Here is a 17,749-nt window from a genome sequence, read left to right on the forward strand (position 1 = left end):
GCGACGAGATAGGCGCTCCTAGCTACCAGTCCATACCAGCTTTTGAATCCTGCAGACTCAGGACCTGAACAGAAGGCCAATTGTTCCCCTGACCTGGTGGGCCAGTCCGAAGCTAAGTATAGGCCTTTTAGTGATAGGAATAGCCTAGAAAGTAGAGTTTATGCATGAGTAGTGATTTACTGTGTATAATAAATGTGCTTTGATTTGAATCTTACTAATTGGTGTGTTGAGTTATTGATCATTACTTGAACTTGAACCTCGTGGCGGTATCATAAAGATACCTGGCGACTCGAGAGCAAAGGTTATAAAACAGAGCAAATTACGATTTAAGAGCCAACCAAAAGTTAGCAACACCTGCACATCTTTGGACACTAAGGAACAATTTATCATGGCCAATCCACCTAACCTGCACATCTTTGGACACTAAGGGACAATTTATCATGGCCAATCCACCTAACCTGCACATCTTTGCACACTGAGGGACAATTTAACATGGCCAATCCACCTAACCTGCACATCTTTGGACACGAAGGGACAATTTAACATGGCCAATCCATCTAACCTGCACATCTTTGCACACTGAGGGACAATTTAACATGGCCAATCCACCTAACCTGCACATCTTTGGACACGAAGGGACAATTTAACATGGCCAATCCATCTAACCTGCACATCTTTGGACACTAAGGGACAATTTAACACGGCCAATCCACCTAACCTGTACATCTTTGGACACTAAGGGACAATTTATCATGGCCAATCCACCTAACCTGCACATCTTTGCACACTGAGGGACAATTTAACATGGCCAATCCACCTAACCTGCACATCTTTGGACACGAAGGGACAATTTAACATGGCCAATCCATCTAACCTGCACATCTTTGCACACTGAGGGACAATTTAACATGGCCAATCCACCTAACCTGCACATCTTTGGACACGAAGGGACAATTTAACATGGCCAATCCATCTAACCTGCACATCTTTGCACACTGAGGGACAATTTAACATGGCCAATCCACCTAACCTGCACATCTTTGGACACGAAGGGACAATTTAACATGGCCAATCCATCTAACCTGCACATCTTTGGACACGAAGGGACAATTTAACATGGCCAATCCATCTAACCTGCACATCTTTGGACACTAGGGGCAATTTAACATGGCCAATCCACCTAACCTGCAAATCTTTGGACTGTGGGAGGAAAGCGGAGCACCCGGAGGAAACCCATGCAAACATGGGGAGAACGTGCAAACTGCACAGTCACCCGGGGCCTGAATTGAATCCGGGTCCCTGGGGCTGTGAGGTAGCAGTGCTGACCACAGTGAGGTCCAGGTTTCTTGCGGGGGAGGGGAGGGATTGTGACATCAGACCTCTCTCATGTCTTCAGTCGGAAAGGAAACAAAAGCTAATTTGGGAACAATAAATTGACTGGGAGATCAGGTTTCAGCCGGTGGCCAGGACAAACCGGCCTTTCAAAAGTTCAGGTTCCTTTCAGCAGCAAATGAGCAAACACAGGAGCTCTTGGTGAAGCTGTGTTTGTCAAACCTAAAAACTGTGAGAGCTATCCAGGCACACTGAAGAGCTGGGTGTTTAGTTTAAACCAAAGGCAGCCGTACACTATTTTGGGATGTTTTTGAGTGGTCAGATGAAGAGGACTCTGGAAAACGATAGCACGGGGGCTGTCGTGAGCCAAGTGAAAGAGGTTCGACAGGAGTGAGTCGTATCAGTGAATCTTGGATTGAGCAAATCAGTTGCCAGAGGCTACTTGAGGGTCAAACTGCGTGATGAAGTGCTTGAAGTCCAACCCAGGAAGATAAAATTGAGAGAGAAATTGGGACTGCATGTGATGCCATATATGTGCTTCAAGTGCTGCCTGAGAAATCAGAAATTTGTCTTGTATCAACTATTTGCCCTATAATCTATTGAATACAATTGGACTGTCAGTTCATGTTAAATTTGTGTTGACTTGGGTTTGATTGTTGCAGTAAAAGTTTTAAAATCAGGAAATTTTTTCCATCAACTTCTTCCATTGGGGCAGTTTGGAAAGTTCCATTCTTTCACATTATTGGTCTCCAGGGGAATGGTAACAACTGCAAACAGAGACTCACAAAGGCCACAGTTGGCTCATCATCGATATAATGAGCACCTTTGTTGGAGATTTTGCTCCTTTTTTTTTTAACCTGTCTGGAATGAGGCTCATTCTCCTTCCTTCCCTTTCTGGAGGAGATAGCTGTGGAGGACACATGACAAAACCAGTATCAAAAACGGATTTGTTCCTTCCTTGACTGCGGAATTGAGATTGGAAACCCGTATGAGAATTCCAGGGTAAAGAGCTCCCAGCACTCAGTGTCATAACACATGCCACAACCAAACACCAACATACATTAAATAAATGCATTACCAAAAAACAATACAGAAACAAAAAGACCTTGAAGTTACCAAAGAAAACAAGTTTGTTCCAAAAGTTCTGCTGGACATTTCAGAGCAGAAAATTCAGTCAGAAAAATTGTAACAATCTTGATACTTTATTTCATCATTACTTGTTCCCCACTTGAACAGGATCAAATCATTAAAAAAAGAGAGGGAAAGTGCCATACCTGCTTAGTGATAGACAAAGCGTCAGGTTGCTCTTTCAGATCGCCAGTTTCCATTGTACATCACTGAAAGAAAAAAAGTTAATTTGCCTTATTGCATAATGGGGAACAGAATACAAATAATGAATTTAGGTTCAATAGTATCATAGAACATAGAACAGTACAGAACAGAACAGGCCCTTCGGCCCTGGATGTTGTGCTGAGCATTGTCCGAAACCAAGATCAAGCTATCCCACTCCCTGTCATTCTGGTGTGCTCCATGTGCCTATCCAATAACCGCTTGAAAGTTCCTGAAGTGTCCGACTCCACTATCACAGCAGGCAGTCCATTCCACACCCTAACCACTCTCTGAGTAAAGAACCTACCTCGGACATCCTTCCTATATTTCCCACCCTGAACCTTATAGTTATGCCCCCTTGTAACAGCTACATCCACCCGAGGAAATAGTCTCTGAACGTCCACTCTATCTATCCCCCTCATCATCTTATAAACCTCTATTAAGTTGCCTCTCATCCTTCTCCGCTCCAAAGAGAAAAGCCCTAGCTCCCTCAACCTTTCCTCATAAGACCTATCCTGCAAACCAGGCAACTTCCTGGTAAATCTCCTTTGCACCCTTTCCAATGCTTCCTCATTCTTCCTATAGTGAGGTGACCAGAACTGCACACAATACTCCAAATGTGGTCTCACCAGGGTCATGTACAGTTGCAGCATAACCCCGCGGCTCTTAAACTCAAGCCCCCTGTTAATAAACGCTAACACACTATAGGCCTTCTTCACGGCTCTATCCACTGGAGTGGCAACCTTCAGAGATCTGTGGACATGAACCCCAAGATCTCTCTGTTCCTCCACATTCCTCAGAACCCTGCCGTTGACCCTGTAATCCGCATTCAAATTTTTTCTACCAAAATGAATCACCTCACACTTATCAGGGTTAAACTCCATCTGCCAGCTCTGCATCCTATCAATGTCTCTTTGCAGCCTACAACAGCCCTCCACCTCATCCACTACTCCACCAATCTTGGTGTCATCAGCAAATTTACTGACCCACCCTTCAGCCCCCTCCTCCAAGTCATTGATAAAAATCACAAATAGCAGAGGACCCAGCACTGATTCCTGTGGTACACCGCTGGTAACTGGTCTCCAGTCTGAAAATTTTCCATCCACCACCACCCTCTCACCCGATCAGGAACAAAGAAGAACAAAGAAAAGTACAGCACAGGAACAGGCCCTCCAAGCCTGCGCCAACCATGCTGCCCGACTAAACTACAATCTTCTACACTTCCTGGGTCCAGATCCCTCTATTCCCATCCTATTCATGTATTTGTCAAGATGCCCCTTAAATGCCACTATCGTCCCTGCTTCCACCACCTCCTCCAGCAGCGAGTTCCAGGCACCCACTATCCTCTGTGTAACAAACTTGCCTCGTACATCTACTCTAAACCTTGCCCCTCTCACCTTAAACCTATGCCCCCTAGTAATTGACCACTCTACCCTGGGAAAAGGTCGCTGACTATCCACTCTGTCTATGCCCATCATAATTTTGTACAGTAAGAAGTCTTACAACACCAGGTTAAAGTCCAACAGGTTTGTTTCGATGTCACTAGCTTTCGAGGCGCTGCTCCTTCCTCAGGTGAATGAAGAGGTATGTTCCAGAAACATATATAGAGACAGATTCAAAGATGCCAGACAATGCTTGGAATGCGAGCATTAGCAGATGATTAAGTCTTTACAGATGCAGAGAGAGGGATAATCACAGGTTAAAGAGGTGTGAATTGTGTCAAGCCAGGACAGTTGGTAGGATTTCGCAAGCCGGATGGTGGGGGATGAATGTAATGCGACATGAATCCCAGGTCCCGGTTGAGGCCCCACTCAAGTGTGCGGAACTTGGCTGTAGGTTTCTGATTGGTGATTCTGCGTTGTCGCGCGTCTTGAAGGCCGCCTTGGAGAATGCTTACCCGGATATCAGAGGCTGAATGCCCTTGACTGCTGAAGTGCTCCCTGACTGGAAGGGAACATTCCTGCCTGGTGATTGTCGCGCGATGTCCATTAATCCGTTGTCGCAGCGTCTGCATGGTCTCGCCAATGTACCACGCTTTGGGACATCCTTTCCTGCAGTGTATGAGGTAGACAACGTTGGCCGAGTTGCACGAGTATGTACCACGGACCTGGTGGGTGGTGTTCTCACGTGTAATGCTGGTCCCCATGTCGATGATCTGGCACGCCTTGCAGAGATTGCCATGGCAGGGTTGTGTGGTGTCGCGGTCGCTGTTCTGAAGGCTGGGTAGTTTGCTGCAAACAATGGTTTGTTTGAGGTTGCGCGGTTGTTTGAAGGCAAGTAGTGGGGGTGTGGGGATGACCTTGGCAAGATGTTAGTCTTCATCGATGACGTGTTGAAGGCTGCGAAGATGATGTCGTAGTTTCGCCCCTCCGGGGAAGTACTGGACGACGAAGGGTACTCTGTCGGTTGTGTCCAGTGTTTGTCTTCTGAGGAGGTCGGTGCAGTTTTTGCAGTGGCGCGTTGGATGAGTCGAGCGCCATATCCCATTCGTATGAGGGCATCTTTCAGCGTCTGTAGACGTCTGTTACGCTCCTCTTCGTCTGAGCAGATCCTGTGTATACGGAGGGTTTGTCCATAGGAAATCCATGTAGACAATATCCACTGCACTCCCCATATCAATCCTCCTTGTTACTTCATCAAAACATTCTATTAAGTTAGTAAGACACGATCTTCCCCTCACAAAACCATACTAACAATCCCTGACCAATCCGTGCCTTTCTAAGCGACAGTTTGCCTCTCACAACTGTTTCCAGTAATTATCTCACCATTAATGTCCGACTGACCGGCCAATAGTGTTCTGGCCTATCTCTCACACCCTTTTTAAATAATGGTACAACATTCACAGATCTCCAATTCTCTCCGACCTCACTTGTACCTAGTGAGGATTGGAAATCATCCGCTATTTCCTTCAACAGCCTGGGATGCAATCCATCTGACCCTGGTGATTGATGCACCTTCAAGGATGCCAGCCTCTGCAGTCCTTCCTCTCTCACTGGGCTGATATTGTATTTAATATTCCACACTCCTCCGCTTTAACTAGAATGTCTGCTTCATCCCTTTCCTTAGTCGAGTCAGAGACAAAGCACTGATTGAGAACCTGCCAGCACCTCTGAATGAATGCACAAGTTACCATGATAGACCCGAGCTTTTCCTTAGTTATTCTCTTCCTCGGTGATTTCACTCTCCATCTCACCTCAACGTGCTCTCTCTCTCTGTCTCTCTTCTGAGTTCACTGCTCTCTAATCCTCCCCAAATCTCTCCCTCCATGTAACCTCCCCGACCTATATTCATGGCCACTCCATTGGCCTTATTATCTCATATGGTCTTGCTACTCCCATTGTTTCAATCACAGACCCTCTCTGATCACTTCCTATCCCCCAATTCATAAACCTCAGCTGTCTAACCTTTGACCTTCTGTGCGCCATGACATTTCTGCAGCGACTGATTTATTTAACCTCACCCTCACTCCACCTTTAATTTCCTCATCGCAAAACAGAACCATCACTCCCTCTCTCACCTCAGACATTCCCCTGGGTACCATCCTCAGGATCAGTCGGAGTCAGCATGGATTTATGAAGGGAAAATCATGCTTGGCAAATCTGTTGGAATTCTTTGAAGATGTAAACAGTACAGCTGACAAGGGGGAGCCAGTCGATGTGGTATATTTGGGCTTTCAGAAGGCGTTTGACAAAGTCATGCATAAGAGATTATTGTGCAATATTAAAGCGCATGGGATTGGGGGAAATGTATTGAGGTGGATAGAAAACTGGTTGGCAGAGAGGAAACAAAGAGTAGGGATTAATGGGTCCTTTTCAAATTGGCAGGCAGTAACTAGTGGGGTACCACAGGGATCGGTGCTGGGACCCCAGCTATTCACAATATATATTAATGATTTGGATGAAGGAACAAAATGTAACATCTCAAAGTTTGCAGACAATACCAAATTAGGTGGGAGGGTGAATTGTGACGAGGATGTAGGGATCCTTCAGCAAGATCGGGACAGGTTGGGCTAGTGGGCAAACCAATGGCAGATGCAGTATAATTTTGAGAAGTGTGAGGTTGTTCACTTTGGAAGCAAAAACAGGAAGGCAGATTACTACCTGAATGGTTGTAAATTGGGAGAGGGGAGTGTGCAGCGGGACCTGGGTGTCCTTGTGCACCAGTCGCTGAAGGTAAGCATGCAGGTGCAGCAGGCGGTAAAGAAGGCTAATGGTACGTTGGCCTTCATTGTGAGAGGTTTCGAGTATAGAAGCAGGGATGTGTTGCTGCAATTGTACAGGGCCTTGGTGAGGCCACACCTGGAATATTGTGGGCAGTTTTGGTCTCCTTCTCTGAGGAAGGATGTTCTTGCTCTCGAGGGAGTGCAGCGAAGGTTTACCAGACTGATTCCAGGGATGGCGGGACTGTCGTGTGAGGAGAGATTGACTCGGTTGGGATTGTTCTCGCTGGAACATACAACATACAGTGCAGAAGGAGGCCATTAAGTACTGCTTAACAACTTCCTTACCTTGCAGGTCAGCTGTTAGTTCGGGAGAGAGAGAGAGAGCCGGGACTTTGGAAACAGCGCGGGAGATTGAAAAAGCGCGGGAGCTGCGAGGCAGAGCGGACAGTTTAAAAGGTCGCGGCCTGGGTGAGGTAAGTACTGCTTAACAACTTCCTTACCTTGCAGGTCAGCTGTTAGTTTCGGGAGATCAGTTTCGGGAGCAGGCCTATTGGCTGACTGTAAATCAGGAAGGATACAAAGGGTGTGGCTGAAGAGCCTATAGAAACAGAGTGCTGGAGGCAAACAGAGTGTATCTGAGTTTGGGTAAGGCTGAGTTCGGGTAAGAGGTGAGTGAGGGCTGTGTTTTTTGGAGTTTGGTGTTTGGGGTTGAGTTTCCAAAAAAAAAAAAAAAAAATCCAATTAATTAAGTAAATTAATTAACTAGTTAAGGGAATTTGGTGCTCATCTGAAGGAGGTGCAGAAAAGCAGACCTGTGAGGGAGTCTCGGGAGCAATTACATCACAGTCAGCAGGTAAGTGATTGGCTTGTGACTGGTAAGTGATTTCTCTCTCTTTGACTTTCTCTTAGCTGTGTAGTGTAGTTCAAATTTAACTTCAGGTTTAAGTCATGGCAGGAGAGCTCAGACCCGTGTCATGCTCCTCTTGTGAGATGTGGCAAGTCAGGGACCCTTCTGGTGTCCCTGACTCCTTCATCTGCAAGAAGTGTGTCCAACTGCAGCTCCTGTTAGACCGCTTGACGGCTCTGGAGCTGCGGATGGACTCACTTTGGAGCATCCGCGATGCTGAGGAAGTTGTGGATAGCACATTCAGTGAGCTGGTCACACCGCAGATTAAAATTACTGAGGCAGATAGGGAATGGGTGACCAACAGACAGAGGAAGCGTAGGAAGGCAGTGCAGGGATCCCCTGCGGTCATCTCCCTCCAAAACAGATTTACCGTTTTGGAAACTGTTGGGGGAGATGGCTCACCAGGGGAAGGTGGCAGCAGCCAGGTTCATGGCACCGTGGCTGGCTCTGCTGCACAGAAGGGCGGGAAAAAGAGTGGCAGAGCTATAGTGATAGGGGATTCAATTGTATTGCGTTTCTGCGGACGCAAACGAGAATCCAGGTTGGTATGTTGCCTCCCTGGTGCAAGGGTCAAGGATGTCTCGGAGCGGCTGCAGGGCATTCTGGAGGGGGAGGGTGAACAGCCAGCTGTCGTGGTGCATATAGGCACCAACGATATAGGTAAAAAATGGGATGAGGTCCTACAAGCTGAATTTAGGGAGTTAGGAGTTAAACTAAAAAGTAGGACCTCAAAAGGTAGTAATCTCAGGATTGCTACCAGTGCAATAACAGTAGGAATGAGAGGATAGCTAGGATGAATACGTGGCTTGAGAGATGGTGCAAGAGGGAGGGTTTCAAATTCCTGGGACATTGGGACCGGTTCTGGGGGAGGTGGGACCTGTACAAATCGGACGGTCTGCATCTGGGTGGGACCGAAACCAATGTTCTCGGGGGTGTGTTTGCTAGTGCAGTTTGGGCGGGTTTAAACTAATGTGGCAGGGGGATGGGAACCGATGTAGGAAGTCAGTGGGGACAGAAACAAAAGGCAGGAAGGGAGAGTGTGTAAAGCATGACCAGAGAAAGCAGGGCAGAGAGCAAGGAAAGTCTACATTAAACTGCATTTATTTCAATGCAAGGGGCCTGACGGGCAAAGCGGATGAACTCAGGGCATGGATGGGCACATGGGACTGGGATATTATAGCTATGACTGAAACATGGCTAAGGGAGGGGCAGGACTGGCAGCTCAATGTTCCGGGGTACAGATGCTATAGAAAGGATAGAACAGGAGGTAAGAGAGGAGGGGGAGTGGCGTTTTTGATTAGGGAGAACATCCCGGCAGTACTTAGAGGGGATATATCCGAGGGTTCGCCCACTGAGTCTATATGGGTGGAACTGAAAAATAAGAAGGGAGAGATCACCTTGATAGGACTGTACTACAGGCCCCCAAATAGTCAGCGGGAAATTGAGGAGCAAATATGTAAGGAGATTACAGATAGCTGCAAGAAAAATAGGGTGGTAATAGTAGGGGACTTTAACTTTCCCAACATTGACTGGGACAGCCATAGCATTAGGGGCTTGGATGGAGGGAAATTTGTTGAGTGTATTCAGGAGGAATTTCTCATTCAGTATGTGGATGGACCGACTAGAGAGGGGGCAAAACTTGACCTCGTCTTGGGAAATAAGGAAGGGCAAGTGACAGAAGTGTTAGTGAGGGATCACTTTGGGACAAGTGACCATAACTCCATTAGTTTTAAGATAGCTATGAAGAATGATAGGTCTGGCCCAAGAGTTAAAATTCTTAATTGGGGCAAGGCCAATTTTGATGGTATCAGACAGGAACTTTCAGAGGTAGATTGGGGGAGACTGTTGGCAGGCAAAGGGACGACTGGTAAATGGGAGGCTTTTAAAAATGTGTTAACCAGGGTGCAGGGTAAGCACATTCCTTTTAGAGTGAAGGGCAAGGCTGGTAGAAGTAGGGAACCCTGGATGACTCGAGATATTGAGACTCTGGTCAAAAAGAAGAAGGAGGCATATGACGTACATAAACAACTGGGATCAAGTGGATCCCTTGAAGAGTATAGAGATTGTCGAAATAGAGTTCAGAGGGAAATCAGGAGGGCAAAAAGGGGACATGAAATTGCTTTGGCAAATAATGCAAAGGAGAATCCAAAGAGATTCTACAGATACATAAAGGGGAAAAGAGTAACTAGGGACAGAGTAGGGCCTCTTAAGGATCAACAAGGACATCTATGTGCAGAGCCACAAGAGTTGGGTGAGATCCTGAATGAATATTTCTCATCGGTATTCACGGTGGAGAAAGGCATGGATGTTAGGAAACTAAGGGAAATAAATAGTGATTCTTGAGAAGTGTGCATATTACAGAGGAGGAGGTGCTGGAAGTCTTAAAGCGCATCAAGGTAGATAAATCCCCAGAACCTGATGAAATGTATCCCAGGATGTTGTGGGAGGCTAGGGAGGAAATTGCGGGTCCCCTAACAGAGATATTTGAATCATCGGCAGCCACAGGTGAGGTGCCTGAAGATTGGAGAGTGGCGAATGTTGTGCCCTTGTTTAAGAAGGGCAGCAGGGAAAAGCCTGGGAAGTACAGACCGGTGAGCCTAACGTCTGTAGTAGGTAAGTTGCTAGAAGGTATTCTGAGAGACAGGATCTACAAGCATTTAGAGAGGCAAGGACTGATTCGGGGCAGTCAGCATGGCTTTGTGCATGGAAAATCATGTCTCACAAATTTGATTGAGTTTTTTGAGGGGGTGACCAAGAAGGTAGATGAGGGCAGTGCAGTAGACGTTGTCTACATGGACTTTAGCAAAGCCTTTGACAAGGTACCGCATGGTAGGTTGTTGCAGAAGGTTAAAGCTCACGGGATCCAGGGTGAGGTTGCCAATTGGATTCAAAATTGGCTGGACGACAGAAGACAGAGGGTAGTTGTAGAGGGTTGTTTTTCAAACTGGAGGCCTGTGGCCAGTGGTGTGCCGCAGGGATCGGTGCTGGGTCCACTGTTATTTGTGATTTATATTAATGATTTGGATGAGAATTTAGGAGGCATGGTTAGTAAGTTTGCAGATGACACCAAGATTGGTGGCACAGTGGATAGTGAAGAAGGTTATCTAGGATTGCAACGGGATCTTGATCAATTAGGCCAGTGGGCCGACGAATGGCAGATGGAGTTTAATTTAGATAAATGTGAGGTGATGCATTTTGGCAGATCGAATCAGGCCAGGACCTACTCAGTTAATGGTATGGCGTTGGGGAGAGTTATAGAACAAAGAGATCTAGGAGTACAGGTTCATAGCTCCTTGAAGGTGGAGTCGCAGGTGGACAGGGTGGTGAAGAAGGCATTCGGCATGCTTGGTTTCATTGGTCAGAACATTGAATACAGGAGTTGGGACGTCTTGTTGAAGTTGTACAAGACATTGGTACGGCCACACTTGGAATACTGTGTGCAGTTCTGGTCACCCTATTATAGAAAGGATATTATTAAACTAGAAAGAGTGCAGAAAAGATTTACTAGGATGTTGCCGGGACTTGATGGTTTGAGTTATAAGGAGAGGCTGGATAGACTGGGACTTTTTTCCCTGGAGCGTAGGAGGCTTCGGGGTGATCTTATAGAGGTCTATAAAATAATGAGGGGCATAGATAAGGTAGATAGTCAACATCTTTTCCCAAAGGTAGGGGAGTCTAAAACTAGAGGGCATAGGTTTAAGGTGAGAGGGGAGAGATTCAGAAGGGCCCAGAGGGGCAATTTCTTCACTCAGAGGGTAGTGAGTGTCTGGAATGGGCTGCCAGAGGTAGTAGTAGAGGCGGGTACAATTGTGTCTTTCAAAAAGCATTTAGATAGTTACATGGGTAAGATGGGTATAGAGGGTTCTGGGCCAAGTGCGGGCAGCTGGGACTAGCTTAATGGTAAAAACTGGGTGGCATGGGCTGTGTGGGCCGAAGGGCCTGTTTCCATGCTGTAAACTTCTATGATTCTATGATTCAGCCGAACTAGTCTGTACCGACCCACTTAAGCCCTCACTTCCATCCTATCCTCGGAACCCAATAACCCCTCCTAACCTTTTTGGTCACTAAGGGCAATTTATCATTTCCAATCCACCTAACCTGCACATCTTTGGACTGTGGGAGGAAACCGGAGCACCCGGAGGAAACCCACGCAGACACGGGGAGAACGTGCAGACTCCGCACAGACAGTGACCCAGCGGGGAATCGAACCTGGGACCCTGGCGCTGTGAAGCCACAGTGCTATCCACTTGTGTTACCGTGCTGCCCTGGAGTTCAGAAGACTGAGACAGGATCTCATCAAGACATATAAAATTCTAACAGGACTAGACAGGGTAGATGCAGGGAAGATGTTACCAATGATGGGTGTGTCCAGAATCAGGGGTCACAGCCTGAGGATTCAGGGTAACACATTTCGGACAGAGATATGGAGACATTTCTTCACACAAAGAGTGATGAGCCTGTGGAATTCATTGCCACAGGAAATAGTTGATGCCAGTGGGCAGCACGGTAGCATTGTGGGTAGCACAATTGTTTCACAGCTCCAGGGTCCCAGGTTCGATTCTGGCTTGGGTCACCGTCTGTGCGGAGTCTGCACATCCTCCCCGTGTGTGCATGGGTTTCCTCCGGGCGCTCCGGTTTCCTCCCACAGTCCAAAGATGTGCAGGTTAGGTGGATTGGCCATGATAAATTGCCCTTAGTGTTGGGTGGGGTTACTGGGTTCTGGGGATAGGATGGAGGTGTTGACTTTCCAAGAGCCGGTGCAGACTCAATGGGTCGAATGGCCTCCTTCTGCACTGTAAATTCTATGAAAAACTGAATGTTCAAGAGGCGGCTGGATATAGCACTTGGGGAGAATGGGACCAAAGGTTATGGGGAGAAAGCAGGATTAGGCTATTGAGTTGGATGATCAGCCATGATCGTGATGAATGGTGAAGCAGGCTCGAAGGGCCAAAAGGCCTCCTCTTATCTTCTATGTATGTATCTATGTATCATTGCCACTCACTCGTGTTCAAGGGATGGGAACTTGAAAGGATGCTGGACAATTGGTTTAGCCTCCACCACCAGATCGGAGTGGACCAATTAAAACACTATCAAGTACACCTCATGTCTGCTAAGCCCGCTCACCACTCCAGGATCATTCTGCAATGCAAAGATAACCCCAATTTATTTTCTTGGCTGCAAACCATCTTTTTAAAATCTCACTTTCTCTATCTTTTCTCCAATATCCCCCTGTGCCCTCTCTAAGGTCATCTTGAGACCCGCCTCCTGCTCTCTCAATCCAATTTCCACTAAACTGCTGATCACACAACTTCCCTTCCTGGCCTCCATGTTAGCCGATATTGTAAATGATTTCCTGTTTTCAGGTACTGCTCTAGAACAAAGAACAAAGAAAAGTACAGCACAGGAACAGGCCCTTCGGCCCTCCAAGCCCGTGCCGACCATGCTGCCCGACTAAACTACAATCTTCTACACTTCCCGGGTCCGTATCCCTCTATTCCCATCCTATTCATGTATTTGTCAAGATGCCCCTTAAATGTCACTATCGTCCCTGCTTCCACCACCTCCTCCGGTAGCGCGCTCCAGGCACCCACTACCCTCTGTGTAAAAAACTTGCCTCGTACATCTACTCTAAACCTTGCCCCTCTCACCTTAAACCTCTGCCCCCTAGTAATTGACCCCTCTACCCTGGGAAAAGCCTCTGACTATCCACTCAGTCTATGCCCCTCATAATTTTGTCGACCTCTATCAGGTCACCCCTCAACCGCCTTCGTTCCAGTGAGAACAAACCGAGTTTATTCAACCGCTCCTTATAGCCAATGCCCTCCATACCAGGCAACATTCTGGTAAATCTCTTCTGCACCCTCTCTAAAGCCTCCACATCCTTCTGGTAGTGTGGCGACCAGAATTGAACACTATACTCCAAGTGTGGCCTAACTAATGTTCTATACAGCTGCAACATGACTTGCCAATTCTTATACTCAATGCCCCGGCCAATGAAGGCAAGCATGCCGTATGCCTTCTTGGCTACCTTCTCCACCTGTGTTGCCCCTTTCAGTGTCCTGTGGACCTGTACACCTAGATCTCTCTGACTTTCAATACTCTTGATGGTTCTACCATTCACTGTATATTCCCTACCTGCATTAGACCTTCCAAAATGCATTACCTCACATTTGTCCGGATTAAACTCCATCTGCCATCTCTCCGCCCAAGTCTCCAAACAATCTAAATCCTGCTGTATCCTCTGACAGTCCTCATCGCTATCCGCAATTCCACTAACCTTTGTGTCGTCTGCAAACTTACTAATCAGACCAGTTACATTTTCCTCCAAATCATTTATATATACTACGAACAGCAAAGGTCCCAGCACTGATCCCTGTGGAACACCACTGGTCACAGCCCTCCAATTAGAAAAGCATCCTTCCATTGCTATTCTCTGCCTTCTATGACCTAGCCAGTTCTGTATCCACCTTGCCAGCTCACCCCTGATCCCGTGTGACTTCACCTTTTGTACTAGTCTACCATGAGGGACCTTGTCAAAGGCCTTACTGAAGTCCATATAGACACCATCCACCGCCCTACCTGCATCAATCATCTCTCGCTTTTGAATTTGTCACAACTGCCCCCCCCCCCTCCCTCCCCCCCCCCCCCGGCCCTCAAGTAACCAACCTTTGAACCACTCCTCAACCCATCTCCAACCTTTCTTCCACCCCAAGGTCCGTGAGCGTGTTGCCAGCTTCAAACTCCATTCCCATCTTTCCTAGAACTAATTTACAGAATGTGGGCTTCACTGGCTAGGTCAGCATTTATTGCCCACCTCTAATCTCCTTGCGAGAAGATGGTGGTGAGCCACTTTTTTGAACTGATGTAGTCTGTGTGGTGTGTTATGGGCCAGAGTTTAGAGAACACCAAAGTGTATCATGGAGTTCACCTGACCCACGACTTTTAATAGATTGTGGTTATGGGGAGCACACGGCCCACTCTACAGGCGTGATGCAACAGAGATCTAAACAAAATCATGTTTATTTATGAATACAGTTAACACTTTATAAACCCACAGTAAACATCTTAACAACTATCATCACCAATAATCCCCACAGATGCAATATTTCATAAGTAACCCTTCATAACTTTCCTAACAACATCCTTAAGACCAAAAGACCCTTTTGACAGAAAGACAGCAGGTTTAGATTCTCTACAGAAACAGGTCTGCCTTTGAAATCCTCAAATGATCTGGAGACAGTCTTTAGATTGCAGAGAGAGATCAATGCATCTTCTTGCTGTGACTGTAGCTCCTTCAACTCTGAAAACGAAACTAAAACACACAGACACACACCAGCTTTTTTGCTCAAAGCGAAAGTAAAAGCAGAGTCACAGCTCAGCTCCACGCACATACTGACATCACTGCAGCTATTTGATACACACCAATTTGTTAAAAGTACTATCACATGACAGGTGTAGATACACCCACAGTGCTGTTAGGGAGGGTGCTCCAGGATTTTGACCCAGTATTACGACCTGGGCCAGGCCCCAACAGTGGCTCGGATACTGGACAGAAACCCCAACATTTTATTTTAATTCCCTAAGACGGTGAGGAAAGAATACCTCGCGCCAGGAGTGATTGCATGGAAAAATAGGGATATGACATATTGAAACAAACTTTATTACTAACACAGTATTCAAATATCTTTAACACCACATCAGAAAATAGCTTACAATTAATCAATACAGTGACACAATAACCCTTTAACTGCTATCTTTACTTCCACTCAAACAACAAAACCATCTCAAGATCCCAATCCACTTTTAAATACAGTTAGCACTCAGGAATACCTGTTGCACAAAGATGTCTTCAGGCACTGTTTAAAAAGATAGACCTGAAGCCTGTCAGAACCATGCAGAATCTCTGGCTGTTTATTCTTTAGAAACTTCTTAGCTTGTCTTCCAGCCACAAACTAAAACTGAACATCAACACCTGACTGCTTCAACCCTTGGCTCCTCCCATTAACTACATCATCTCCCTACACCAAACACAATGTCTCTAATTAACTACTCCACAGGGAACCCTCTTAATATGAACACAATTTTGCCCAAACCTTTATGATGCTATAATTGCAATCTGGCTCCTAACAACTTAGCTGTCTTGTAAACCAGGATTTTTTAAAACACTACTGCAGCAGTCATACACACACAACCCCAGGCTTTAATTCTTACTGCATCAAATACATATTATGCAATATGTCTAAAATTCCTACATTCATCACACTTCCCCCCCCCCCTCCCTCTTAAAAAATTAACCAGCAACATAAAAAGGTTACTTCATTTTCCAAGCCTTTCAACTTCAAACATTTCTCATCACTAAACACAACTAATACTCTATAAGATACACATCATGTTACATTTAAACATGTAAACTTAAAACATCAGTATAGTCCATTTCAGTCTTTCTTTTTCACCTTCAAACTTTCCAGTCTTCTCGCATTTCAAAGTCCGGCTACATGTATACTTTTTAAGTTAAATGGTTATAGCAATAAACTCCATCTAAACAGTCTTGCATTTCGATTCTTAAACTTTTCCAAAAACTTTAATGGATTATGGTATGTATATAAAACTGTATCCGATGAATTGTTAGCAACATAGAACATAGAACAATACAGCGCAGTACAGGCCCTTCGGCCCACGATGTTGCACCAAAACAAAAGCCATCTAACCTACACTATGCCATTATCATCCATATGTTTATCCAATAAACTTTTAAATGCCCTCAATGTTGGCGAGTTCACTACTGTAGCAGGTAGGGCATTCCACGGCCTCACTACTCTTTGCGTAAAGAACCTACCTCTGACCTCTGTCCTATATCTATTACCCCTCAGTTTAAAGTTATGTCCCCTCGTGCCAGCCATATTCATCCGCGGGAGAAGGCTCTCACTGTCCACCCTATCCAACCCCCTGATCATTTCGTATGCCTCTATTAAGTCTCCTCTTAACCTTCTTCTCTCCAACGAAAACAACCTCAAGTCCACCAGCCTTTCCTCATAAGATTTTCCCTCCATACCAGGCAACATCCTGGTAAATCTCCTCTGCACCCGCTCCAAAGCCTCCACGTCCTTCCTATAATGCGGTGACCAGAACTGTACGCAATACTCCAAATGCGGCCGTACCAGAGTTCTGTACAGTTGCAACATGACCTCCCGACTCCGGAACTCAATCCCTCTACCAATAAAGGCCAACACTCCATAGGCCTTCTTCACAACCCTATCAACCTGGGTGGCAACTTTCAGGGATCTATGTACATGGACTCCTAGATCCCTCTGCTCATCCACACTTTCAAGAACTTTACCATTAGCCAAATATTCCACATTCCTGTTATTCCTTCCAAAGTGAATCACCTCACACTTCTCTACATTAAACTCCATTTGCCACCTCTCAGCCCAGCTCTGCAGCTTATCTATATCCCTCTGTAACCTGCTACATCCTTCCACACTATCGACAACACCACCGACTTTAGTATCGTCTGCAAATTTACTCACCCACCCTTCTGCGCCTTCCTCTAGGTCATTGATAAAAATTACAAACAGCAACGGCCCCAGAACAGATCCTTGTGGTACTCCACTTGTGACTGTACTCCATTCTGAACATTTCCCATCAACCACCACCCTCTGTCTTCTTTCAGCTAGCCAATTTCTGATCCACATCTCTAAATCACCCTCAATCCCCAGCCTCCGTATTTTCTGCAATAGCCTACCGTGGCGAACCTTATCAAACGCTTTGCTGAAATCCATATACACCACATCAACTGCTCTACCCTCGTCTACCTGTTCAGTCACCTTCTCAAAGAACTCAATAAGGTTTGTGAGGCATGACCTACCCTTCACAAAGCCATGCTGACTATCCCTGATCATATTATTCCTATCTAGATGATTATAAATCTTGTCTCTTATAATCCCCTCCAAGACTTTACCCACTACAGACGTGAGGCTCACCGGTCTATAGTTGCCGGGGTTGTCTCTGCTCCCCTTTTT

The 17,749-nt window shown here is 46.2% G+C and overlaps 1 protein-coding gene across 1 annotated transcript in view; it reads right to left on the reverse strand.

The window, feature by feature from the left end:
* The window catches only part of pou6f1 (POU class 6 homeobox 1), an 884,787-nt gene that overhangs the window by 849,339 nt on the left and 17,699 nt on the right, over nucleotides 1–17,749 (reverse strand). The window contains exon 2 of the mRNA XM_072493696.1: nucleotides 2,607–2,669. Coding sequence (XP_072349797.1) covers nucleotides 2,607–2,660 — 54 coding nt within the window. The 5' untranslated portion in view covers nucleotides 2,661–2,669. The remainder of the gene's footprint in view (nucleotides 1–2,606; nucleotides 2,670–17,749) is intronic.

This window comes from Scyliorhinus torazame, chromosome X (assembly GCF_047496885.1).
Source record: "Scyliorhinus torazame isolate Kashiwa2021f chromosome X, sScyTor2.1, whole genome shotgun sequence".
Classification (NCBI taxonomy): domain Eukaryota; kingdom Metazoa; phylum Chordata; class Chondrichthyes; order Carcharhiniformes; family Scyliorhinidae; genus Scyliorhinus; species Scyliorhinus torazame.